We start from the raw sequence: 26,656 nt of genomic DNA, 5'->3' as shown, positions 1-26,656 counted from the left end.
AAAGAACTTTAGTCAAACTCCCCTTCCTCCTCCAGCTTTATTGGATAGTTTAAAATTACATTTCTATTTTCTAGGACTTCAGTTGCTTTTTCCATCTGACTTTTAAAAACTGATTACAGCAAATGAAACACAGTTGTCTAAGTGATATAGTATACAAAAATAACATCTTGATTTCTGTGAAAATGCATTTCTCTGCAATTCCTGAATAGCTCCAAATTACGCTAGCTCTGAGCATAGATGTTTACTCTGGGTTTTAGATTTAGTCTTTGAAAAAATGTGTTCTACACCTTTGCCATCGCCATCTGTTTACCCAGCATCAACGCTGCGGGGAAGTTGTTCCTGTTCAGGCTTTTATCCCAAGTTTTCTCGCACAGCCGTTAACACGCGTGTTTGGTTTTTATTTTGTTTACTCCCAGTCAACTGTATGTCCTATGTAGGGCCTGATACAGATGTTACTTGATGTTATTTAACAGCTACTGAGGTCAGACAATCCAAGGCAGTCATTACGCTAAAATTAAAGTTATTTATGGAAGAGCTCATGGACACTTCCAGGATTGGTTTTTACCTCCTACATGGGAACATATTCGAGAAACCCAGAATGGGCTTACTGGTCTGACTCAACTCTTCCCATTCATCAATCCCTATTCACCAGTGGCGCGGAAAGGGGGTTCTTTAACAAAGCATTATACGTAACACCTCTACCAAACTAAACATAAACTTTTTTTTGTAGTTAAATGCAGGAAGTCGGTTTTTTTCCACCCCTTTCCTCCTTTTACACGGCAAGTAAAGCTCACTGGCCTGGGAGTAGCCTCTATCTGCCAACCTTTGGCCAGTGAAGAGGATTCAATCAGAAAAGGAGGGGCGACAGAGGACAGTAATTAAGCCGTGGCCTCGATCGTGCACTCCCGTGCAAGGTGCCCTGACTCGCCACAGCGGTAACAGTTGACTTCACTCGTCTTGCTGCAGTTGATGGCTACATGACCAGTCTCGCCACACCTAAAGAAAGCAAAGTAGAACAACTTCATAATAGCGCTCAGAAAATGCCCAACTGGACTAAAGCAATAGTTGCTGCAGAACAAAAAGCAACAATAAACCAGTACAGTTTTGTTTTCAGGACAGTAAGTCGTCTTATCCCCTAAACTAAGACCAAAAAGGAGGAATTTGATAGCGAAGCTACCCAATTGTGCAGCCTAAGGCATAAAACCAAAACCTTTGCCATAAGAGTCCAACCAACACCACAACCAAAACACTGGCCAATGTTTTATACTTTCACACAAATTAACCCCTAAGATTTGTTATATACATATCAAAACTTATATAAAATTTTACACTTTCACGTGTACATATTATTATATGTCACAGACAGGCAGAGTCTTCTGGTTTCATGACAAAAGATTTGTGTGTATGAATTACACGGTTTTCTACAAAGTGTCTGAAAACCCCAAATTATTATAACAGAACTTTTTTTTTTGGTGGGGGGGGGGCCCACCCTGCACAGTAGGTGGAATCTTAGTTCCCTGACCAGGGACCAGACCCATGCCCCCTGAAGTGGAGGCACGCACGGAGTCCTGACCACTGGACCGTCAGCGAAGTCCCAACATTCTTATTTTGAGACCATTAAAAATTCCAAAGTTGTGCTGCGTGCCGCCCAGCTGCTATAATCCACCAGGCATCACGGTAGGACACTGCCCAAGGCAGACAGTTGGGCTACGCAGGCCGGAAACCTCTCCTACGGTCGCAGCCACCTCAGGGAATGTACTACCGCCAAGGCCCTCCCATTTACAGCCAACTCAGTCTCCAGGAGCCCCTGCAATGAGCTCTCCGCCAGCAGCACGCCAGCAACTCACCTATAGCACTTCACTTTGGTGCAGTCTTTCTGAATGTGTCCGAACTCTCCGCAAGAATAGCACTTCTGCTCGTCTGCGTGGTCACAGTCACGGGCCAGGTGGCCGGGTTTGCCGCAGTTGTAGCAGCACTGCTCTCGCTCCCGCTTGGGCTCCTTGCAGTCCTTGGCAATGTGACCTCCCCGGCCGCAGTTATAGCAGGCTTCAACAATAAGGAAAAGAAGCAGACCAAGACTATAAAACCTTACAGACGCCGCTACATGTCAAACCACACAGCACACACCCTCAGAGGTGGAAAATGTCTTCCAACGCAGTAGAGCGTGCTCGCACGGAGAGGAAGTGTTAAATGCTTACCATCCTCCTGCAGATCACAATCCTTGGCAAGGTGACCAGACTCACCACAGCGGTAACAGATGTCTGGAAGCGATGAGGAAACAAACTGGAAACCTATTTTGGGCAGAAACGAAAAGAATTTGGCTAATTAGACCAGTCTTGATACTTACGAATACTGAAGTACTTCGAAATTTTTTATTCGACAAAAATACCTCTATCCGAGGTAAAACCACCTCTGCCACGGCTTCTCATTCCACGACCACGGCCCCCACCAGTGGGGCATTCCCGGGCCCAGTGGCCAGATCGTCCACACTTGAAGCATTCATTACTGCTCATGGCTGCAGCCAGATCTTCAAAACATTAAAAATGACAACATTAAACCACTTGAAATTACTTTTAGCTTTTATTCCCCGTTTAGTGTATTTCTGGATAATTATTCTGAAGAAAAAAATATATTTTTTCTAACCAAAATATTGGTTAGAAAAACAATCACATAACTATATATGTAGGCATTATATATCTATTATGAAATATATTAAAAGTGAAAAACACATTGAAAACATATATTTTCATAAAACTTGTGATCTTTACAATCATTAAGATTATGCATACATGTTAATCCAATTATTAATGAGATGACGGGACTCACAGGGTTAGTATCCATGAATATCCATTATTAGAAATAATTAGTAATACCTCATTCCAGGTCCAACTTAATGGACATTTTCATGGTTACAAGCCAGTAAACTTTACTGTGGGCAACTGGAAGTCATTTACTGGTTATAAAATTGGAATAACCCAGTGGAGCTGTAGTATGGATTCTGGGAGTGGACGAAGAAACATTCTCCTGTGCGCCCTTAGCACCTAACACAGTGCCTAATTAAACTGCAGCACTACGTGGTGATTCAGTATTTAGAGCAGACACGTTAGAAGAAATGCAGGCAATTTTGTCTCTAGATGGCAGGGTATGTTAAAAATATTAGAAAAAAGACAAAGAGGAACACCAAAGTAAAATGCCAGTAACACTGGGACCATTTTTTCCCTCTTCTATTCTCCCATTTCCAAATTTTTCTGTAATTTTACATTTAAAACAAGGTTACTTGGAATTTCATAGTAGACTCCTTTATTGGGTATTGTTTCAAAATAAAAGCAAAACTCCAACTAAAGCAAATGCATTTTATACTTCTTATGTAACAACCTAAAAATAAGCACGGGCTATTTCTAGAATAGAATAGAATGGAATGGAATAGAGCAGAATGGAATGTTGCAGGACAAAGTCCCAGTAAAGTGGACTTTAAAAAACAAACTAGTTAAAAACCATGTAACCTTTACATTTCCACACTTCCATAGCTAAACAGTTTTACCCTTAATTCCAGTGTCAAACAATGGTAAACAAAGTTTTTAAAACACGTTGTAGAGAAATCTAGTGACTAAAAATTATGCGCAAGTTTCAAGTCTCCATCATCAAATATTGAAAAGAACTCATTACCTATCCCAACTCTCTGCAATCAGAGCCAGGATAAATCTTCAGAGGGATCTTTCTACCAACTCTTGCCACTTGCCATATAAACTTATTATCAAAAGGGGGTAGGGGAAAGTGCCTGAATGCATAAAGCACATTTCTAGCCAGATGAAACCAGTCAGCGAAGATTAAAAACGTATTCTTGCAAAATTACATTTGCCTTCTTATACGGGTGCTGGCATTCTACGTTATGTGGAGGGCTGGTTTCCACCAGAGAGAATACTCATGATTAAAAAACGAATGGCACATAAAATGATCACAGAAAAATGCAGCTTACGGTATGTCATCCTCCCCTCAACCCCATTTTCATTTTGCATCTTCTGTTTACTCGGGACCAATTTGAGCACATTAACTCTTGGTCCCAAGGAGTTCTTTGCACAAATGATCACTTCCTTTCACAAGGTAATCCAGGCAATTTGACAAGTTCTGAGTATTTTATAATTTTTTTATTTCAATAAGATACTTATCTTTTAGAAATATGACAACCCAATATTCAATATGCATTGTCAAAGATAAAGAAATGATAGCTCCGGGCAACCTCCCTTTTAGACTGCTGCTTTAAAAGGACCTCTTGTTTCATAATGGTAAAGTACAAAGGAAATATGTTACAATGAATCATCAGATGTTTGTCAGTGTATTGAATAAAGACAGCAGTTAAAATTTTACGTTTACTTTTAGCCTACAAATATTAGTTTAAAAAATTTAGCTACTCAAGAACTGATAAGCTAAGTGTGGATTTTCCATGAACTGTTTCTCTCTTTGGCCAAGCCGACCTCAATCAGCTGGTCTACATTTACTCCTTTATGACAGAGAGCTCTTTAGTAACATTAACCCAACTGATTCCCACTATGTTTTTAAGGCACACTACTGATCCTGGTACTCATCTTACATACAAATGTCCTTAGTTCTAAGGTCTTTAGAGAATGGCACGCTATTATTCCTTAGGAAAATTAGAGGCGGTAAGACAAAGCTGCAAACCTATCATGGCTCCCTGACTCCCACTGCTCTTGGCTGCGAGTGTGCAGCACTGCCCTGCCCTGCCCCCGCCTCTCCCGCTTGTCACAACCTTTTGCAGCCTTCCAGGGCCAACTCTATAAAAGAACCTGACCACACCACCCAGCCTGGAGCTATCCTTAATCCCTAGTAAGACCCAGGGCACTCTGCACTACCATTTTGCTTTTTATCATATTCCTTCAGAGCAGACACCAAGTAATTCACCTTTGAATCATAATACCCCATACAATTATCCTTTTAGTAGCAGTATAACAGTATTTTTAACCGCTGGGTTGTTGTTGTCGGTTTTTTTTTTTGCGGGGGGGGGGCACCAATAGTCATTTGCTGAATGAAACCAATTGTGCTTCTGGTACAGACCCGATCCAATCCAGAAAGTACTGACAATAAAACACCTGAATTCTTGCTATCACAAGAGGTGCTGCACCATTAATTTAAAGTAGTGATGCTGAGAATTCCCTGGCGGTCCAGTGGTTAGGACTCAGCGCTTTCACTGCCGGGGCCCGGGTTCGAACTAAGATCTCACAAGCCGTGTAGCATCGCCCCCCCAAAAAAAAAAAAAAAAGTTAACGATGTATTTTCAACTACATACTCAATAAGGATTGAGTACAATCACTCTAAATTCAGTATGTATTTCAGATTGTCTAGTAAAATCCCCACATGTAACTGAGAAATTTTTACTCCTGGTCACTAAAATCAGCAACTGAGCCAGGACCCCTAATTTGCCATCCAGAGTCTCAGCAACATTTTATGGAATGCTACAAAACATATATACGAATTTAAAAAACAAATACCGTATTTTCACTGTTGCCAGGCAGTAGGAGAGCATATTTTTCTTCCTTTTGCTGCTAAAAATCATTTCTGTATCTACACCCATGTATCCTCACACAGTATAAAAAGACTTGGGGACTATAGGACTAACCACTTAACCGAGCTTAACCACTTGCTGCGTTACCTCAAGACACCTGATCCCTCTCCTGTCTTGAGGAAGATAAAACTGATCTGTAACGAGATTACTACCAGGTGCCTTGTGCTTAACAGGTGCTCAATTTTAAAAAATGTATGGATGTATGTACACTGCTCACATTTATTCCTGCCTTTCCACTCTTCTCCCAGTTAAGTTGGATTGTAGACAGATAGATGAGCACTCAGTTCAGGGAATTCCCTGGTGGCCTAGTGGTTAGGATTCTGGGCATCCATCCTGCAAGCCGCACGACACAGCCAAAACAAACAAACAAACAAAACCAACCTACACAGCAGGCTTGAAATGGGCCCAACTCTGCTTATACTCAAGCTTCCCATCTCATAAAATCTACTTCCTGAGGGGAATGGATTAGAGGTAAGACAAGAAAAAGGGTGAATTCCTAATGACTTCACATTTTCAACAACAGAAATCAGGATCTGTTTCCATTTCGATTGCTGTGTATTGAATTTTCACTGACATAAATCACATGTAGAGATGTGGTAGGAGCACAAGGCATGCCAGGAAGCAGGAGTAAGGCAGTCAAGATACGGTTTGCAAAGACGCACTTGTGAGGCCGTGTAAGCCAAGCTATGAGGCCTCTTTTTTACAGATACTGCACTCGCCTAGGCTTTAAGGCTTAAATCCTGGAATTGGTACCAAAACGCAAATGGTAATACAAATGTCTTCGTGAATGTGATTCTGCCATATTTTTGACACTAAGAACAAAGCCAGTAAACTACTTAAAACTTAACGGCATACGGTCAAGACTAACAATGCGTTCCGACGACTAAGAGACCATGACTCTATAAATACATTTAAAATAAGTAGCAACAGGCAAGGCGCGTGCCATAAAGCAGTTGATGAGGATCGGGTTGGATTGTTTTCCTAACACAGCCACATCGACTCACATTTGCTGTGTCTCCAGTCACCTTCCCCAAACTCAGGGTTACCCGACTCATCCACGTTGACCTAAACTGCACTGAGACCACAGTGGAGCTTCTGCCCCTTGAATGCACTTACCCATTTTTACACCCTAATAAGTTGGTTCAGAGTTCCAACATGGTACTGAAACACTTCCAACTGTTGAAGTAAAGATAAACCACAGATAGAATGGAAGGAAGCAAGTTATACTGTGCACTACCTGCGTTCTGGCCAGAATACTGTAGAACAGAGTACAGTCCTGGGAGCAATGCTACTCACACCCATTTCTGCCTGCTCTGAAGGGTTTTAATCAGTAGCTGAATACCTACTGTAAGTCAAGGATTGATAAACACATTATCTGTAATCCCTACAACCTTGTTAGTCATGTATTCTTGTCCCCATTTTACAATAAAGAAACTGAGGATCTGAGACCAAATGACTTCCCAAAGCTATACAACTACTGGGTTGGCCACAAAGTTCGCTCGGGTTTTCCCATAACATCTTATTTCTAGAACTTTTTGGCTAGTCCTACAGAAAGTTCTACACTTGATCTTAGCCAAAAGGCCGAGAAGCGATTCAGAAAGTTCTAGAGTCAGGATTTCAACAGTTGGCTCCAAGTCCTCTGCAGAGGCTTTTGTTAGGTTTAAGTGATACTGTACATGAAAATGCTATCAGAAAAGCACACCAATTTAGAGAAGTCAAAATAAAACTAGAATCGATACGTTTCTAAAAATCCACACCCATGAATGAATTTAAAGCCACTTTAGATTTTAACCTTTTTCCTGAGGCAGAACTTAGGAGTGTCACCACAGACCAAAGACTGGCAACCTGACTTCACTAGTTAACACCCTCATCTGCAATTATGGAGCAACTCCAGGTGACCACCATACTGCACTCTGTCCTGATTAACACAGCCCATCCACTCACAACGTGAATGCTGGTAGCCACAAGCTCCATTTTATTATTCCAGCGGTTTTTTACAACATGAAAATGGTGTACACTTTACTGTGAACCTCTCAACAGCATGCCCTTACTGCAGCAGCATCTGACACTGCCAGAATAAGAGTTCTATTAAATGAGACAGTACAGAAAGAGTGTTCTCCACAGAGCAGGCCAGGATGCCTTGGCATCAGTCTTCTGCTCTCCACTTACTGTCAGAAGGCTAGGAAGAGGAAAGAAGCCAGCAATTCTTAAAAGAAACTCTCACTCCTGCAAGGGGAAGAAAAAAAAAAAGCAAAATCTCTCTTGTGATCAAGCGTTTAGACAACAGACCAATCATTCCAATTAGTCAAACTTTGGTTCTACTGCCTTTAAGTACCCATCTTAAGCCTCCATTTAGGTACCACAGACTTCAATTAGGTTTTAAGAAAGGTAAAAAGAATCCAATCACAAAACTGTATTACAGAACTCACTTATAATACCTTAAAAAAGATAGCATTCGGCCTGTTCCAGATGTTCAAATACAAGTGTAATAAATGCCCCTTAAGTTTTCCACTGATTTGGCTCAAAATATTTTAAAGAGACTGCACGTATGAAATACCTAGCTTATCAATATGAAAAGGAATGTGGACCTTTGGTTGCTGAGAAAAACGTACCCAATTTATCTGTGACATATTAGATAAGTACATAAATATATACTGTTAGCTTTTTTCAAATACTGTTGCCAAGAGGTGCGATTTGGAAAAATTTTAAGTCCTTAATTCAGCCCTTGGGAACCTAATAAATTATTCCTTTTATATTCCAGTACAGAGAGCTCCTTGTAGACAAGAATCAGGCTCAACAAACTAAAAACAGCGTGAAACTATGTACGAGGCACTTTGTAGGTGTTTGATTAAGCCTCCATCACAGTAATTTTTAAGAAGCATTTGAAAATAACTGCTTTGCAGAGGGGAAAAAAAAAGCCTAAGAGGTAGGAACTTCTTTTCACCCATCTCTTTAGAACCTCAAAACCTTACACTCAACTTATAGGGCTTGAGCAAACGAATAACAAAGTTCTTAATTTAAATTAAGGTTAATTCACTGATGCAGAAATTAACTGGTTATGTTTCTCTCCCCAAACTGCGTCAAACAATAGGAAAAAGGGAAAACCCTGTTTTTAAAAGCTTGTCATTTGGGGGTACAAGATGAGAACGTAAATTAATCCTCCTGAAAAGAAAAAAAAACTAATCCCGACTCTTGGCTTCTTTACCCTACCCTTTCTGTGGATCCTTCTGAATAATGCCTGAAACACACTATCTGAAGTCACAGATGAAAACTGAGCAATGTTTTCTTTTCCTAAGACCCCTAAAACCAGATGTAGTCACTTCCTTTGGAAGTGCCCTGTGGCTGCGGCCATGTGGTTAACATGTGGCAACAAGCACAAGCTTTACCCATAATAAAATCAACACCCAAACCCAAATGTGGGCCATTATGCCATTCTAAAATAGGTTTTCACGTTTGGAAAATCCAAATGGAGGTTGGCTAATTAATTTTCTCGCCTCGTTTTTAGATTAAACTGTATTCGTTTCACCTGTCCAAGAGATGATGCAAAGGTTACTACTGCTGCCATGATTTTGGAAGTTTGACAAATTCATGCTTTTTTCTGATAACGGGGTTTTTCAAAAGCCTCCGTAACTTAAATTAGTGTTGACTCAAGAAAATTGGGCCTTATCTGCCCCTTCCCGAACTGCACCGTAAAACAAGTAACTTAGCATGTCAATGACGATAAAAATTCAAGAAGCGAGAAGCTATCGGGAAGTAGGCAGAGCGAGTCCCGAAGCCACACGGGCCTTCCGGCGGGGTGTCCCCCCACCCTAAACGGAGGACTTCTCCAAGGCCCCAGCTAAGCCCACACAGCCCCTGGCACATGGCCCGCGCCAGGCCCAGCCCCCGTGCCCCCCGCTGCTCCAGGGCCCTCCCCCACACACGGCCCCCTCCTCGCACGTTCCCGCCAAATCCACCCCCGCCCTACGTTCCGCGACCCCGGAGCCCCCGCCTCGGCCCCAAGGACGCGCGGCCTCGTCCGCGGCGAGGCTGCGGCCTGGGACCGGCGGCCCGATTGCGGCGGCCCCGCGTCCCGGGCGGCAGGCAGGGCGGGAGGGCGGCCGGCCGCGGGGCGCAGTCCGGGGCCGGGCGGTGGCGGCCCGTTTCCCGCCTGACGCAGCAGCAGCGCAGGCCGGAGTGCGGCCGCCATCGCCGCCTCCCTGCTCCCGACCCTTCGCCCGCGGCCCCCGCACCGCGGCCCCCGGCATGCTCGCGGCCTCACCTTCGGCGTCGGAGGGGCCCGCAGCGGCGGAGACTCGGACGCAGGCCGAGAAGGCGGCTCGCGAGGCAGCGGCTGTTTATTTTCAGGGTCCTCGCCTGCGCCACACGCGGGTCTGCACACGGCCCCACACACGCCGTTGCGCACGGCTCGCCTCCGCCTCGCCCACGCAGCCAATCAGCGCGCGGGGCTCGGCCGTCCAATTAGGGCCGCCTGTGGGGAGGGCCGCCCCGCCCGACGCGCCGCGTCGGGCGGGGCTCTTCCCCTGAGCGCGCGGCCCTTCCCGCTGTGCCCCGCGTGAGGCCTTCCCGCCCCGAGAGCCGGCTTCTCTGGATCGGGGATGTCGGCATCCTGGCTCAGCGACCGTTCTGGCAGCAGCGCCGAGGGGCGCCGAGATGGGGTCTCAGGGAGGCGGCTGTGGTGCGCGTGGGGCCGGGAGGACTCCTCCCGGTGGCGGGCTCCGGAAAGCGTGTGCCCGCGGACCCTGCAGGAGCCCGGCCCCACTTCCGGGGCCTCTCGGTTTGGGGAAGTCGGACTGCCCAGTCACGCAGGTGGCCGTGGCTGCGTGGGCCTGAGATTCGTTTGGGTTTTTCTGCGGCCCAGGCAGAGCCCCGGAGGCCTCTCAGCTCCCACTTGCAGGACTGATAACACCCCCTTTCAAATAAAAGTCCCTCACTGGGGAGCGGGCGGGGGTGGAAGGACGGCCCGCGACCTCGGTCCCAACACCCTTGTCACCGGAGGAGCATGTGATGAGTGACGTTCCCTGCGACAGGAGGGCCACCGGCCTGGGCTGTCACGGTCCCGAAAAGCCTTTAGATTTTCTCCAAAAGACATTGTATATATAGCATAGATATTCTGTCATGGAGAAGTAAAGTCAAACTATTCAGTGGTAAACTCAGAAGTTACAGAATTTTGTGTCCCATTTGGGAATGGCCTTTATTAAAAACATAAAATTAAAAAAAAAGTAAGAGTCCCCAGTCTCTTGAGCCCTAAAAGGCCCTAAAATCACTTCAGTCTCATACTAAACTTGGCGTGCTCTTGAGGTTAGTCTGCGGCCCATGTTGGCTGATGCATGCCAGGAGTGTATTTTTCATTCTTTTAATGACTTACACTTGGAAAGTAAGCGCTCCTATCTTTTGTTATTAAGATGTTAAAACTGGGGTGATCAGACCTTGTTTGCAGCGTTAGTTCCGCAGGTGGCTGTGTAGACTTGAGCTATTCATTTGCCCCCGGTTTCACCTCATTTGAATCCTAGTCGCAAGGCTGTATGGCTTCTTAAATCATGTTGTGAGGAGGTAGTATAGCAGTGGTTAAGAGCTCAGATGCTGAGAGTCAGGGTTAAACCTGATTCAAATCACTTAATTATTGTAAAGCATTTAGCAGATTGTGTTCAACGTAGTGCTCAAGAGAGGGTAGCAATTATCAGAGTGGATGGACTATTTTAAGGGCCAATGATTTTTTTTTAACTGTTGTTAATCAAGGCAATTTAAAGTAAAAATATTTTAAAATTAAGTATGAAAAGTCCCCATTTCCAATAAGACTGAGTTGCCTGGCACTTTATGCATTAAGTTACAACACGAGAGTGACCAATAATAAAATGGTATTTTGTGCTTACATAGTTTTATTACCAAGAAGCTTATACAGCTTCATGGACTTCCCCTCCCTAACTGCTGAATCTTTATAATATCTTGAGGTAAGGCGTAGTGTGGTAATTGCAGACACAACTAGTGATTTCCTAAGCCCTAACAGTGAGTCAGTGCAACACAAGAGTCTATGTAGGAAGTCCAGCCTGGGTGCCTCCACGCCACACCAGGAGGATGAATTAAAATTGTCGTAGGAACCATAAATTAATATTTTCTGACTTGATTTTTGTTTACCATTCCAACCACAGTGCTACATAAAATATCTGCTATTCATTATAGACGCAGGGACTGAATGTTCCTAATATTTAAAAAAACACTTTAAAAAAAAAAGGTGGGTGGGGCTTCCCTGGTGGCGCAGTGGTTGAGAGTCCACCTGCCGATGCAGGGGACACGGGTTCGTGCCCCAGTCCAGGAAGATCCCACATGCCGCGGAGCAGCTGGGCCCGTGAGCCATGGCCGCTGAGCCTGTGCGTCCAGAGCCTGTGCTCCGCAATGGGAGAGGCCACAGCAGTGAGAGGCCTGCATACCGCAAAAAAATAAAAATAAAAAAATAATAATAAAATAAGGTGGGTGTGAAATAAAGATATTAGACATAATGTTCTTCTATAGGTTTAAAAGACTTAAGTAGAGGAATGGAAACATAATGCGGTCTTTGCTGTTTGGCTCTGGGAGGAACAGCTAATGGCTTTTCTCTACCTGGCGTCCAGCTTTCCGCAATGACTACTCTCGACCTGGCGTCCAGCTTTCCGTAATGACTATTATTAATAGAGCCAGTCTGGTCATGAGGCATTCTGACTGACCCAGAGAAGGTCTGGGATGGAGCTGAACTACAGTGACTCGTGTTGCGTGGATATGTGCCTCGGTACACCTGTTTCACTAGCGATGTTTGAAAATAAAGGGAAAAGGCCACCCCACTCAAAAGATAAGCTGCCAAGTGTACTTGAAGGAAGAGGCTCCTATTATGTTTCCCTCCCCTGGAGATGTATTTTATCCCCTCCTGCCCTCCAATGTTCAGTCTAACCCAGGGTATTGTGCGCAGCATTGCAGGGGTTACAAAGGTGAGTCAAGACACAGACCATGCCCTTGAAGATCTTGCAGGATGACACGGGCCAAAAGAAGTATTCAGTGTCCTCAAAGGACCAGCTAAAATGCTGTGATTCAGCATGATTCAGGATTCTTTCAAATGAGTGCCAGTTGAGCAGCAATATCTGCCGACTCCTAATTTCTGCCTAAAAGGCCTGACTGTCCAGCACAGGCCTTAGATCGTGCTGTTAAATGGAGATGATACTGTGTATAGCCTTCTAAACCCTTCCATGCCAACAGGGAAATAGTCTCTGACTTTGCTTGGAAAGTATGCAACTAAGGTTAAGGAGGATAAATTGTTTCCACCTCTCATGTCGGCTTCTAAAGCAGAAACATAGCTTACTAAGCTAAATCCTGAAATAGGAAGCAGTTATACAGTACTAATAATAGCTAATAGGTGGGCTTCCCTGGTGGCGCAGTGGTTGAGAATCTGCCTGCCAATGCAGGGGACACGGGTTCAAGCCCTGGTCCGGGAAGATCCCACATGCCGCGGAGCAACTAGGCCCGTGAGCCACAACTACTGAGCCTGTGCATCTGGAGCCTGTGCTCCGCAATAAGAGCGGTGCGGTAGTGAGAGGCCTGTGCACTGTGATGAAGAGTGGGCCCTGCTTGCCGCGACTAGAGAAAGCCCTTGCACAGAAACGAAGACCCAACACAGCCAAAACTAAATAAATAAATAATAAAAATAAAGGAATTCCCTTAAAAAAAAATAGCTAATAGGTAATATAGAGAGAGTTCTTGTTACAGTGCCTGGCATAAAGTAATTACTATAAAGTATTATCCATCATTATTGTTATTATCATTATCTACTGAGTGCTTACTATACACCAGGCATTGTTTATAACCTCTTTGTAAGTTTTCACAAAACCCCTATGAGATAAGTACTTTTATTATCCCTATGGGGAAATAGAGAATTTAAGTAATCTGCCCAAGGTCAGACAGTAAATAAATGACTGGGCAGTCTTCAAACAAGGGCGGCTGAAGTGCTTCACACAAAGCTTCCAGCCTCCCAGTAGTTATTGAGACTGAATCCTGCAATTTCCCATTGACTCCTTAAAGTGACAGAGTGGGGAAGGATAGCTGATGACAAGGAAAGTATGAAACACTGACTAATCATTTAGTGAGCTTTCCATTGGTTGGCTTCCTCCTCTGTGACCTTATGTTGAAACTATCTCTACTTCTGCAAACTAACTGGTAAAAGAAAAACTTTATCTGCAAATAGTTTAAAAGTTTCAAAATAAAACCACCCATCTTTTTTTTATTAATAGAAAAGTAGATGCATTCATTTTAAAAAAGTACTTTCAGGACTTCCCTGGTGGTCCAGTGGTTAAGACTCCGTGCTCCTAATGCAGGGGGCCCGGGTTCGATCCCTGGTCAGGGAATTAGATCCTACATGCCGCAACTAAAAGATCCCGCATGCCACAACTAACAGCCCGCATGCCGCAATGAAGATCCCTCGTGTTGCAACTAAGACCCAGTGCAGCCAAATAAATAAATATATATATATGTTTTAAAGTAATTTCATGTCAAGCATCTACTTTATTTAAACTTTGAAATAGTAGTGAATAGCAAGATAATGGTGTGTTTGAATTGTTCCCAAAGAGTATTTTACAAGATGCCTTACGTTGTGTTTTGAGAGAGCATTATACAGTGTAAAATTGGATCATGTAGCTCTCATAATCTATAAACATAATGTAATTGATCTTTAAAGATTAAATTTTAAAAGAACTATTATATAATTGGGTGAATTAGGATCTAAAACCTAGAAGGACATTTAGTCTAATCTCATAGTATTTAGTCTCATTTTAGTTTCATTTTAAATTTAAATTTAAAGAAGACCTATAGAGTTGCACAGAGTTCCTGCAAGTGCTAAAAAGAACTGATGTTTCTTCAGCCATAAAAAAGAAAGAAATAATGCCATTTGCAGCAACATGACTGGACCTAGAGATTATCATATACGTGAAGTAAGTCAGAAAGAGAAAGAAATACCATATGATATCATTTATATGTGGAATCTAAAATATGACACAAATGAACTTATGTACGAAACAGAAATAGACTCACATAGAGAATAGACTTGTGGTTGCCAAGGGGGAGGGATGCATTGGGAGTTTGGGATTAGCAGCAAACTGGTATAGATAGAATGGATAAAGAACAAGGTCCTCCTATACAGCACAGGAAACTATATTCAATATCCTGTGATAAACTATAATGGAAAAGAATGTGTGTGTGTATGTATATATATATATATATATATATATACACACACACGCACACACATATACACAACAGAAACACTTTTCTGTACAGTAGAAATTAACACATTATAAATCAACTATACTTCAATACATTTTTTTAATGTGAAAAAAAACGGATGTTTTTAATATGAAAACAGGTGCCACCCACATGTCATAAGGGCTGTTAGCTGTGCTTGTGCCCTGATTAGTCCAGTTAACTGCAGAGGAGGTAAGAAAAGGAGGGCCCAAATCTAATACTATACATTTCTTCATTGTGTCTCCAGCCCTTTTCTGTGGAAATTTACACAAATGGCCATTCTAGTTTATAAATTAGTAACTTATGAGTTTGGCAAGGATGAATCAATAATCAATTTCTCAATCTTGAGAAATATACTCAGACTTCAATTTAAGAAACATAAACTTTTAGACTCTACATTTTCATAAGGACTATGAAAATGTCCTCCAATTATGTATTATAACTACAAAAGAGAATGTCTGAATTTATACCTGGCTGAAGAATGGCTTTTAGGTAATTAAATATTACAGTTACAGCTAATGTTCCCTTTAACCAACCCCACCCCAAGTCCCACTTCTTTCTCTTCCTCCCAATATCATGCAAATGGTATATATCCTTCTGGTCCATTTTTTATATTACATAAATAAATGTATGTATACATTAAATGTATAAATTTGGGCAGACTATTTAAATATAAAATTTTTATAAATATGTAAAATTTATAATATTATATTGTATTATATATTCTATAACTTATATATTACCATATGTATAAATTATATAAAATTTATATATAATCTATAATATGAATAATTTAATTATATAAATATAGGTTTATATAATTTTTATATATGGTTTATATATATCAAACAATACATACATAGTATCATATCTATCTGCTTACTTGTTTGTGTTCCCTTACAAGAACCTAAAAGCTGCAAGGCAGGGACTTTGTCTTGCTTTGTCTGTTTTCTGCTATACTTCCACCTCCTAGAATGGCTCCCTATACATGAAAGGCACTCAAATAGTTGCTGAATGAATAAATATCAATCTTTATCTTGCTTTTTTTTTTTTTTTTTTTTTTGCGGTACGCGGGCCTCTCACTGTTGCGGCTTCTCCCGTTGCGGAGCACAGGCTCCGGACGCGCAGGCTCAGCGGCCATGGCTCACGGGCCCAGCCGCTCCACGGCATGTGGGATCCTTCCAGACCGGGGCCCCTATCTTGCTTTTTTAATTTGGTATTATGTTTCTGAGATCTGTCTATCCATATAAATGTATATACACACATATATCTGTATTCTTTTCTAGTTCATTACTTTTTACTGCTGTGTATTATAGATATACTATATTTTATTTATCCATTTCCATATCCATTTCCCTAATGGAGGGTATTTATGTTATTTCCACTCTTTTGCTATTATATAATGTTGTAATAAGCACTCCTGTGTACAGGTCTCCTCAGGCACATGTGGGAGAGTTTCTCTACGGTATACAAACCCAGAGGAGAGGTGCTGGCAGTGAACAGGCTGTATTTTATGTTTCACTGGTTGCCTGCCATGTGACTCTCAAAGTGGCCATACCAAAGTATACTCCCAGCTGCAGTGGCTAAGGGTGCCATGTTTCTCAAATCTTTGCCAACATTTTATACTGTGAGATGATTTAATTTTTGCCTATCTGATGGGTGAAACATGGGGTCTCTCTTGTTTGTTTGCTTCTATTGAGATAACTGTAGATTCATGTGTAGTTGAAAGAAATAATACAGAGAGATCAGATGTACTCTTTACCCGACTTCCCCCAATAGTAACATCTTGCATAATACAATGTCACAATCAGGATATTGAAGTCGATACTGCCCACTGATTCTGTTCAGCCGTCCTCAATTTTACTAGTACTCTGTGTGTGTGTTGTTTAGTTCTATACAAGTGTGTCTCATGCACAGGTCTGTGCATCCACCTCTGCGCTCAAGAGACTGAACGGCTGCAACGTTGAGTTCCTGCAGAACTCAAAGACATGTATGTTATGTATAACTCTTGAGGAAGAACTAGGACTCTATTTTATTGCTGAACTATTGTTTCTTGACTGCTTTTCCTTTATTCTTGCATTCCCTCACTTCCCTTAAGATCCTTAATTACTGAGACCTGTTCAAGGGCAAGCACTGTGGCCAGGCTTCGATACCAACATGGCTTAGACCCAAAATGGCTTCTCTTATGTCAAGAAAGCCATGCCTGGTTCTCTTTCTCCAGAGACCACCTGCCCTACCTGGTTACATAATCTTCAAGCATTACAAATAAAGCTGCTGTGAACATCTGTGTAAAGGTTTTTGTGTGCACATGTTTCCACCCGGTATCTTGTCTTTTTCCCACATCACAGTGAGGTTGAACATACTTCATACATTTGTAGGCCATTCAAGTTTCCTCTTGTGAGAAAGGCTGAGTTGCTCATTTTTTCTATTTTGTTGTTTACCATTTTCCTACTGACTTGAAAGAGTTCTTTATATGTTCTGGACACCAATCCTTTGTCAGTTATATGATGTTGGGCTTATTGACGGTTTAGTGATAACTGTTTCTCAAAGTGATGTAAAGAGTCGGAATTGATAAAGAATTTCTGAAACTTGCATTTGGATGAAGGGACAGAGGGGTTTCATTCAGGCTGCCCACACTGCGTTTGCGGAGACGGCTGCCCTCTCCCCAACGCTCTGTAGAACCACCTTTGCCTCTGTTATATGCCAACTATATGTTTTAATGGTGGCATGCAGGATGCCAGCCAGACAGCATCAAAGCCTCTGCCTGCTGCAGGGCAAATGCCAGGCATCCTTACGTTTGCTTTTAACAAACCCTTTGCCTCATTCAGAGGAGGAATTCAGACGCGTTATTGCATCACAAACCCATGCTTCTCAGCATTTCGACCCTCGGAAGCTGCTGACTTCATGACGTACTTTCTTCACGATGCTGCCATTTTCCCCAGCACTGCAGCCAGAATTTAGGATCCTGACTCACCCTCCAGCCAGCCACCGAGAATGCTGATTATTCTGGTATGGTCAGTGCTCTCCAAGTGACTTTGACGGGGGAAATAGCTTCTGGACAAGCCCAAGCCAGTGCAACCTCAGGTAACAGGGAGGCCTCTTCTTTCCTGACTCTCATCTGCTCAGCCTCTTGTTCTTTCTGCCTTGGCAGATGCAGAAGCCGCGCTCCTGCAATCCTGGCCAGAAAGCTGCAGATTGTATGAGCTGGCAGAGCCTGCACTGTCCTTCTGAGCTCAGAGAGTTATCTTTCCCATCAGCACCGAAGTCCCGGCTGGGGGGCAGCACCCACAGTGCAATGGTCTGTAGAACTGAGTTACAATTCCAAATTCAGTTTGCATTTCGATAGATTACCTTATAAAACATTCACTCACCAAAATTATCTTGATTATCTTTTATGCACATTGCGGTTCCCCAAATTGCCAATGGAGAAACTGATACACAAAGTTTCTTATAATCTCCCCTCAACCCATAGCAAAAACATAAAGGCAGGTAATAGGATTTCGAGGAGCATGAAATCTATACCTATGAAGTGTTATACCAAATAGATATTAAAGAAAAGAAGCTTTGGATATTCAAAGGCCTGTGGTGAAGGCCAAATAGTTATAATATATGAAAATGCTTTGCAAATTCCACACTGTTTTACCAAGGTAAACTGTGATTAAGATCAATTTCTGTTAGCCTGACACATGTCATGAAATTCTTTTTCTAGGGCTTCCCCGGTGACGCAGTGGTTAAGAATCTGCCTGCCAATGCAGGGGACACGGGTTCGAGCCCTGGTCCCAGAAGATCCCACATGCCGCGGAGCAACTAAGCCTGCTCGCCACAACTACTGAGCCTGAACTCTAGAGCACGTGAGCCACAACTACTGAGCCCACGTGCTGCAACTACTGAAGCCTGCACACCTGGAGCCTGTGCTCCGCAACAAGAGAAGCCACGACAATGAGAAGCCTGTGCACCGCAACAAAGAGTAGCCCCTGCTCGCCGCAACTAGAGAAAGCCTGCACACAGCAATGAAGACCCAACAAAGACAAAAATAATTAATTAATTTTAAAAAAAGAAATTTTTTTTCTACACTGATTTATTACAAGTAAAGAAAATATTTTGGACACATGAATAAGCAATCATAGTATTTCTCTTGCATTTGAAGAATGATTGGTAGTAATTTTTCCCTTTATTTAGGGGTTGGTTTCCTCATTTAATGCAATAAAAGTTCTCTGGGGACTACAACTGACTCTAAAAGTTACTGGTGCTGAAGATTTATCCAAAATGAAGTCTGCTTTGAGTGGCACAGAATTCAAAGACAGCTCTGGACCAAACTGAAGTGAGTGGTGAATTCGATCTTTTCTGTGCTTCCTCCTTTCTTCCTTTTGGACACTTCAAATCCACATCTAGTTTCCTAGGGATTTCCTGAGTTGACCACGGCCACTTTCTTCTCTCTTCCAGGTTGACCAGCCCCATTCCATCAGGGACTGTCATTTTATCAACCCACGCATGCTACGATAATAATCACCTCATTTACATAGTATTTCATAGTTTGCACATAAAAATTCAGTGAGAATTTATTGTGAGATTATTACGTGCCACACTCTGCTGGGCAGTTCCACCTTTGTTACATTATTTAGTCATTTGTAATCTTATTATTTGAACCTATGAGGTTTTTTTAAAAAATAAATTTATTTATTTATTTTTTGGCTGCATTGGGTCTTCGTTGATGCGCGGGGGCTTTCTCTAGTTGGGTGAGCAGGGGCTACTCTTTGTTGCAGTGAGCGGACTTCTCATTGCGGTGGCTTCTCTTGTTGCGGAGCATGGGCTCTAGGCACGTGGGCTTCAGTAGTTGTGGCGTGCAGCCTCAGCAGTCATGGCTGGCGGGCTCCAGAGAGCAGGCTCAGTAGTTGCGACGCATGGGCTTAGCTGCTCCGCAGCATGTGGGATCTTTCCGGACCAGGGATCGAATCCATGTCCCCTACATTGGCAGGCGGGTTCTTAACCACTGCACCACCAGGGTAGTCCTGAACCTATGAGGTTTAGAAATCTCATAGATTCAAGCATGACCTCTCTACGTGGGATCTAGATATTTAAGTAGGAGGCATTAGCACCCTAATGTTTTTCACAGCGAGAGATGCCTGGATGCTTTAGGTGGTAAATGACAGGGCATCAACTAAAACTGCGCCGTATGGTAATAAAGTGTCATCTCAAGGACGAAGCCTCAGTTTGGTGCTTACCAGCCTTTAACTCCTCTGTGACACTTTACCTACCCTGTGTTGAGCAGCCGTCTTGGATGTTATCATTTTATTGTGATAACACAATATACAAGTTATGCTCTTTTCTCACTTGTACAGTAGGGTCTCCTCTTTTTTTTTTTGGACATACACACATAGATGTTTTATTTTATGGCTGAACCATCTGAGAGAAAGTCGCAGATTTTGTACATTGTTTTTATAGAGATTATAATTGACATATAACATTATATTAGTTTCAGGTATACACCACAATGATTCCATATTTGTATATATTGCAAAATGATCACCACAAAAGTCTAGTTAGCATCCTTCACCACAGTTACTCATTTTTTCCTTGTGATGAGAACTTTTAAGACCTATTCTCTCAGAGGGATAAATTAGGAGCTTGGGATTAACACATACACACTACTATATATACATTAGATAACCAACAAGGACCTTCTGTACAGCACAGGGAACTCTACTCAATATTTTGTAATAACCTATAACGGAGAAGCTGAAAAAATAGATATATATGTACGTATGACTGAATCACTTTGCTGTATACCTGAAACTAACAAAACACTGTAAATCAATTTTACTTCAATAAAAAAAAAAAAACCACTTCATACCAAAAAAAAAGACCTGTTCTCTCAACAACTTTCAAATACGCAATACAGTATCATTAACTATATTCCTCATGCTGTACATTCTATTCCCAGGACTTATTTATTTTATAACTGGAAGTTTGTACCTTTTGACCCCCTTCACCGATTTTCACCTACCCAACCCCTCACAACCCAGCAACCACCAATCTGTCCTCTGTTTCTATGAGCTTGATTTTTTTTTTATTTCCACATATGAGTGAGATCATATGGTATTAGTCTTTCTCTGGCTTATTTCACTTAGCATAATGCCCTCGAGGTCCATCCATGTTGTTGCAAATGGCAAGATTTCCTCCTTTTTTACGGCTGAATAATATTCAGTGGTTTATATGTACCAAAATTTCTGTATCCATTCATCTGTCAAAAGACACTTAGGCTGCTTCCAAAAGTTTCCACTTAAAATAAGAATAAAATGTGAGTTAATCTAAAAATAAACATGAAGTAAATAAGAGCAGAGGAAGTACACAAATGTGAAGAGTCAAAAGGATAGGTGGATGTGACAAAAGGGAGTCACGGCTGTGCCAGTGGAGCCAGCGTGGAAACCTAGTGAAATCCAAAGGACCCGTCTATCGGCGGAGGAGGCGAGGAAAGTACCCAGGGCAGCACCTTCAGAGCCTGTCGCCTGGCCTGGGGTCTGCTTTTGGGCTCTGACGGGCCTTCAGGGTCCGCTGTCAGAGTAATCTGTGTGATAATCAGGGTGGAAGAAAAGAGCCTCAAGAAATACACTACCGCCATTAAACGTAAAACCCAAGATTTTCTTGAATATGGCAAGAAAGCTGTTGAAGAATCAACACAATGGTCAGCTATCCTGGAGGACTGACAATGTTTTAAATTGAGGGGAAAATAAGAGGACAGAACCAAGTTTCTGCCGCTTCCATCTTCTGTGTGCAGAGTCTTCAGACAGAAGAAGCTGGAGCAGGGCTGGCGCTGGGGCACTCGAATGTCTGCAGACGCGCAGGTCCACCAGCTTTTCCTGCTGCCTTGCTCTTAGGGGCAGCTGTCTGCAGGGCTGTTGGGTGGGGGTGGGGAGGGGGTGAAGTGTTAGCAGAAGGGACTTTGGAGAGGCCCAGCCCCTGCATGTCGTGTATGTCTAAAAATCCAGTGTAGGTGGTAGGTGGAAGGTCTTTTTAGCCATAGGCGGCATCTCAAGTGCGGAGCAACAGACTCACTCTGTGTGTGTCTGTGTGCGTGCTCACACACACACTCCTGCATGCAGCACCTTACACGCCCTTCATGATTGGAAGATTGGAAGAAAAACACAGACGGTAAAACCCCCTCTCAAGATAAACAACCCCAAATGTGTTGACTGGGCCTCAGGGGGATCTAAGACTCCACTGGAGGTGAAAGTTGTCTTTGATTTCTGGTTTTTATTTCCTCATCACTCCCTTTCCCCTTCCTTACTATTATCTTTCCAGTACTCTTAGGTAGTGGCCCCAGCTGAATAGAGCCAATAAATCACTTTCCCCAGAGAGGTTAGGGGACATTAGCCAACAGTCTTAGCTTTTCCAGGGTTTCATCCATGGGTCCTTCTTGGAGACCCCATTAAAGCCTTTGTGGTAGATTTCACGGAGAGGCTAGCAAATACAATCTCCTCAAGGCTGTTCACATCATAACCACAGACCCTTACCTACTTTCTTCTCCTACCATCTTTTAAGACCTTTATACATTCTATAAATGACAGAACTTTGGGTTATTATATAGGGACATAAACAATAAAACTGTAGTTTAAGATCTGCAATAGGGAAAAGAAGAGAATTCCGAAAAGTCAAATCATAGGAAGTTTTGGAAAACACACGGCTTAGTTTCATTACATGATTCTAAACTGTAGACCCTCCAAGGTCAAGGGGAGGCAAGACGTGACTAAGGTTTACAGTAGCAGCTCCTAGCAGAGGCCTACAGGGGATCGTTACGGAGTGCACGAAGACTGTCCTCGTCCACACCACTCCTGAGACTGCCCAAACCGCCCGTGATCCTCAGAGCCAGCATTTCTCAGATCTCACTAGAAAGTTGCTAAGACAAGTCATCTTCCACAGGCTTTTCCTGTTTCCTAAGTACCTCCCAACACAATTCCGGTGACAACGTCACTGGCATGGGTTTTATGCTGCCTTTGCGATGATACAGCAGACAATGTGGAATCTCCAGAATCGATATTAATACAAATAGTTTTTAAATGGAACCACCACACAAAGGGAAGACTGACACTTACCTCACCAGAGAGGGTTGTGAGTTTAGAATAATGTATGTCAGAAGCGCTTTTTACACCGTAAAGTGCTATCCATTTATTAGTTATTACTGGAATATCAGAAAACAACCCACAGGACCTTACAAAGGGTCATTATTCCAGGTCATTTTTACTCTCTATAACAAAGCACTGATTCTCCAACATTTGTGGTCAGTTAATCATTTTGGCAAAAATACCTCAAGACTTGCCATCTCGTTCACTCTTACCATCCAATCCAAGACTTCTATGAGAATAAGTGGGAAGAATAGAGCTATTTTTAATATCCAGATATGCTATAAAATTCACCCTTTTAGGTCTTCCCTGGTGGTGCAGTGGTTAAGAATCTGCCTGCCAATGCAGGGGACACAGGTTCAATCCCTGGCCCGGGAAGATCCCACATGCCGTGGAGCAACTAAGCCCGTGCGCCACAACTACTGAGCCCGCACGCCTATAGCCCATGCTCCACAACAAGAGAAGCCCCACCGCAGTGAGAAGCCCGTGCACCTCAATGAAGAGTAGCCCCCGCTCGCCACAACTAGAGAAAGCCTGTGCACAGCAACGAAGAGCCAATGCAGCCAAATATAAATAAATAAAATAAAATATTTTAAAAAGTCACCCTTTTATAGTGTACAGTTCACTGGGTTTCAGTACTTTCACAAAGCCATGCAACCATTACCTAATTCCAGACATTTTTTTTTTAGGGCAGCTTTAGGTTCAGAGCAAAATTGAGTGGCGAGTACAGAGCTCCCACATCCCTGCTCCAGAAATACTGGCAGCCACCACTCATCTCACTATCTCCCTGGTTCTGCCTTGTCCAGCGTGTCCGAGAGTTGGAATCATACAGTTTGTAGCCTTTTCAGATGGGCTTCTTTCACTTAGTCATATGCATTTCCATTTTCTCCACAGATTTTCATGGTTTGATAGCTCCTTCCTTTTTACTGCCAAATAATATTCCGTTGTCTGAATGTACCACAGTTTATGTATCCATTCATTTACTGAAGGATGTCTTGGTTGCTTCCAAGTTTTGGCAATTATAAATAAATCTGCTATAAATGCCTGCGTGCAGGTTTTTCTGTTGACATAAATTTTCACCTCCTTTGGGTAAATACCAAGGAGTATGATTGCTGGATCATACAGTAAGAGTATGTTTAGTTTTGTACGAGTCTGCCAAACTGTCTTACAAAGTGACTGTACCATTTTGCCTTCCCACCAGCAATGAGTGAGAATTCATGTCCAGGTCCTCGCCAGTGTTGTCAGTCTTTGGTTTTTGGCCCTCTGACAGGCGTGTAGTGATATCTCATCACCGTTTTTAATCTGCAGTTCCCTGATGACGTATGACGGTAAGCATCTCTTCACACGTATACTTGCCATCTCTACATCTTCTTTGGTGAGGTGCTTGTTCAGCTGTTTTGCTCTTTTTTTTTCGGTACGTGGGCCTCTCACTGTTGTGGCCTCTCCCGTTGCGGAGCACAGGCTCCGGACGCGCAGGCTCAGCGGCCATGGCTCATGGGCCCAGCCGCTCCGCGGCATGTGGGATCTTCCCGGACCGGGGCACAAACCCATGTCCCCTGCAACGGCAGGTGGACTCTCAACCACTGCACCACCAGGGAAGCCCTCATTTTTAAATTGAGTTGTTCCTTTTCTTATCATTGAGTTTTAAGAGTTCTTTGTATATTCACAATATTTAAAAGTTTCTTTGAGATTTCTTCTTTAACCCACATGTTATTTAGAAGTGTGTTGTTTAATCTCCAAGTATCTGGGGGGGGGGGCTTTCCAGATCTCTCTTTGTTACTCATCCCTATTTTAATCCCACATGGTCTGGGAGTAGGCTGGCATCACGTGGCCACCCCGTGTTACAGGGCAGAGTCATGGCCCTGAGTACTGACATCACTGAATCTGCAGCATCTGAGCTGAGTCTGACTATAACTTTAATCTGGAAGGATTAATCATCTAAAAAAAAAAGTCCAAATCTCCACCTCTCTCTGTTTTAAACTGATTTATACAATTGAAAATAAAAGGCTCAGTGTTCAGTAAAGGAAAACTAAGCAGATTTCTGTTTAACAAACCATGGCCTAAATGTACCAAGCCACGTGGATGGGCGGTAGACTCTCCTTCTGAATTTTTTTATTGTGGTGAAATAGACTTAACATACAATTTACCTTCTCAACCATTTTTAAGTGTACAGTTCAGTGGCATTAAGTACACTCACGCTGTTGTGCATCCATCGCCACCATCCAGCTCCACAACTTGCTCATTTTCCCAAACTGACACTCTGTCCCCACTGAACACTAACTCCCCCCTCCCCCTCCCCCAGTCCGTGACACACACACACCCCCATCCTCCTTTCTGTCTCTATGGATTTGACTGCTCTAGGGACCTCATGCAAGTGAATCATACAGCATTTGTCTTTTTGTGACTGGCAGAATTTCCTTTCTTTTTAAGTCTCCATCTGAATTTTTATTTCTCCATTTTGTTTCAAATTAAAACTACAACAGTACAAATCAGTCCTGATTTAGCAAATGAACGTGCTGTGTGCAGCTGACCTAAAGACAGGGTAACCACCGTCTCCAGAGGCTGCTGCCTTTGCAAGGATGGTCATTTGCACAAGGAGCTCAAACCTCTCTATTGACCGTGGCTGAGAAGCAGCAGAGCGTTATTTAGTTTTCTTTGCCAAAAGAGAATCTAAATTGTGCTGAATCAGAGCAACTATAAACATTGCTTGCTTTTAGATATTTCACTTTATCAGGCAGGCTTGGAGATAATCAGCCTGTGTCCTGGAACTGTGCTTCTGAGAAACAGATACAAATGAGTTGGCAGAGTCCATAAGCAAAATATTTCAGGCCCTCCTAATCTAGGACAAGCCAACTAACATAAACTGTGGTTTATATTATACAAATCTTTATAAAAGGCGAGCATTAACTGGTGCAAGGAAATTTCTAGTCTATAGAAAACGGCAACATATAAAGCGGTTAATGATTTATTCTTGTACTTTAATATTTTACTATATATACTTTTTCATATAATATTTTCTAAGTACCATAATTTTATCACCTCTTCCTATTGTAAATTTATCAAACTGAAAAGTCAAAGCAATAAATGCTGGTGCATCTAGAAAAAAATCCAACTGCTTTCTTACATTATATCACCATAAAAAATGCGGTTATAGTCTGTATGTGTAAGTATATATGTTGCATATTTATATTATTATGAAGAGTATAAATATATATTTATGTATGTGTATATATGTAAAATTGCATGGTATTTACTGGTTTTGACCAAATTTAAAAGATGGCCTCCAGGCTTCCCTGGTGGCACAGTGGTTGAGAGTCCGCCTGCCAATGCAGGGGACACAGGTTTGTGCCCCGGTCCAGGAAGATCCCACGTGCCACGGAGCGGCTGGGCCCGTGAGCCATGGCCGCTGAGCCTGCGCGTCCGGAGCCTGTGCCCCGCAACGGGAGAGGCCACAACAGTGAGAGGCCCGCGTACCACAAAAAAAAAAAAAAAAAAAAAGGTGGGGGGGATGGGGGAATTGAGTTCTGACACATTCTATAACATGGGCAAATCTTTAAAACACTTGTAAGTGAAATTAGCTGGACACAAAAGGACAAATACTATATGATTCCACTTATATGAAATACCTATCGTGAGAAAATTCATAGAGGCACAAAGTGGACGAGAGGTTACCAAGGGTTGGAAGCAAGGGGGAGTGGGAGCT

General features: G+C 42.8%; 1 protein-coding gene and 1 non-coding gene across 9 annotated transcripts in view; one reads left to right on the top strand and one right to left on the bottom strand.

The window, feature by feature from the left end:
* Positions 1–18: 18 nt before the first annotated feature.
* Positions 19–26,656, bottom strand: part of CNBP (CCHC-type zinc finger nucleic acid binding protein) — a 48,988-nt gene continuing 22,350 nt past the window's right edge. The window contains exons 1-6 of one of the 8 annotated variants that reach the window (XM_060307686.1): positions 9,840–9,989; positions 7,748–7,804; positions 2,411–2,527; positions 2,201–2,291; positions 1,848–2,051; positions 19–996 (exon numbers count right to left, since the gene is read on the bottom strand). In XM_060307686.1, the coding sequence (XP_060163669.1) occupies positions 879–996; positions 1,848–2,051; positions 2,201–2,291; positions 2,411–2,513 (516 nt within the window). In that variant the 5' untranslated portion in view covers positions 2,514–2,527; positions 7,748–7,804; positions 9,840–9,989 and the 3' untranslated portion in view covers positions 19–878. Of the gene's footprint in view, positions 997–1,847; positions 2,052–2,198; positions 2,292–2,389; positions 2,528–7,747; positions 7,805–9,839; positions 9,998–26,656 lie in introns of those variants that run through there. The other 7 variants (XM_060307683.1, XM_030849274.2, XM_060307682.1 and 4 more) reach the window with 7 other exon arrangements.
* On the top strand, positions 13,872–13,944 carry TRNAR-CCU (transfer RNA arginine (anticodon CCU)). Its single transcript has one exon. It is a non-coding gene; the product is annotated as a tRNA-Arg (tRNA).

The sequence above is a fragment of the Globicephala melas genome, chromosome 11 (assembly GCF_963455315.2).
Source record: "Globicephala melas chromosome 11, mGloMel1.2, whole genome shotgun sequence".
Taxonomy (NCBI): Eukaryota; Metazoa; Chordata; class Mammalia; order Artiodactyla; family Delphinidae; genus Globicephala; species Globicephala melas.
Note: the sequence above shows the minus strand (reverse complement) of the source record. Positions and strands in the feature narration are given on the sequence as shown.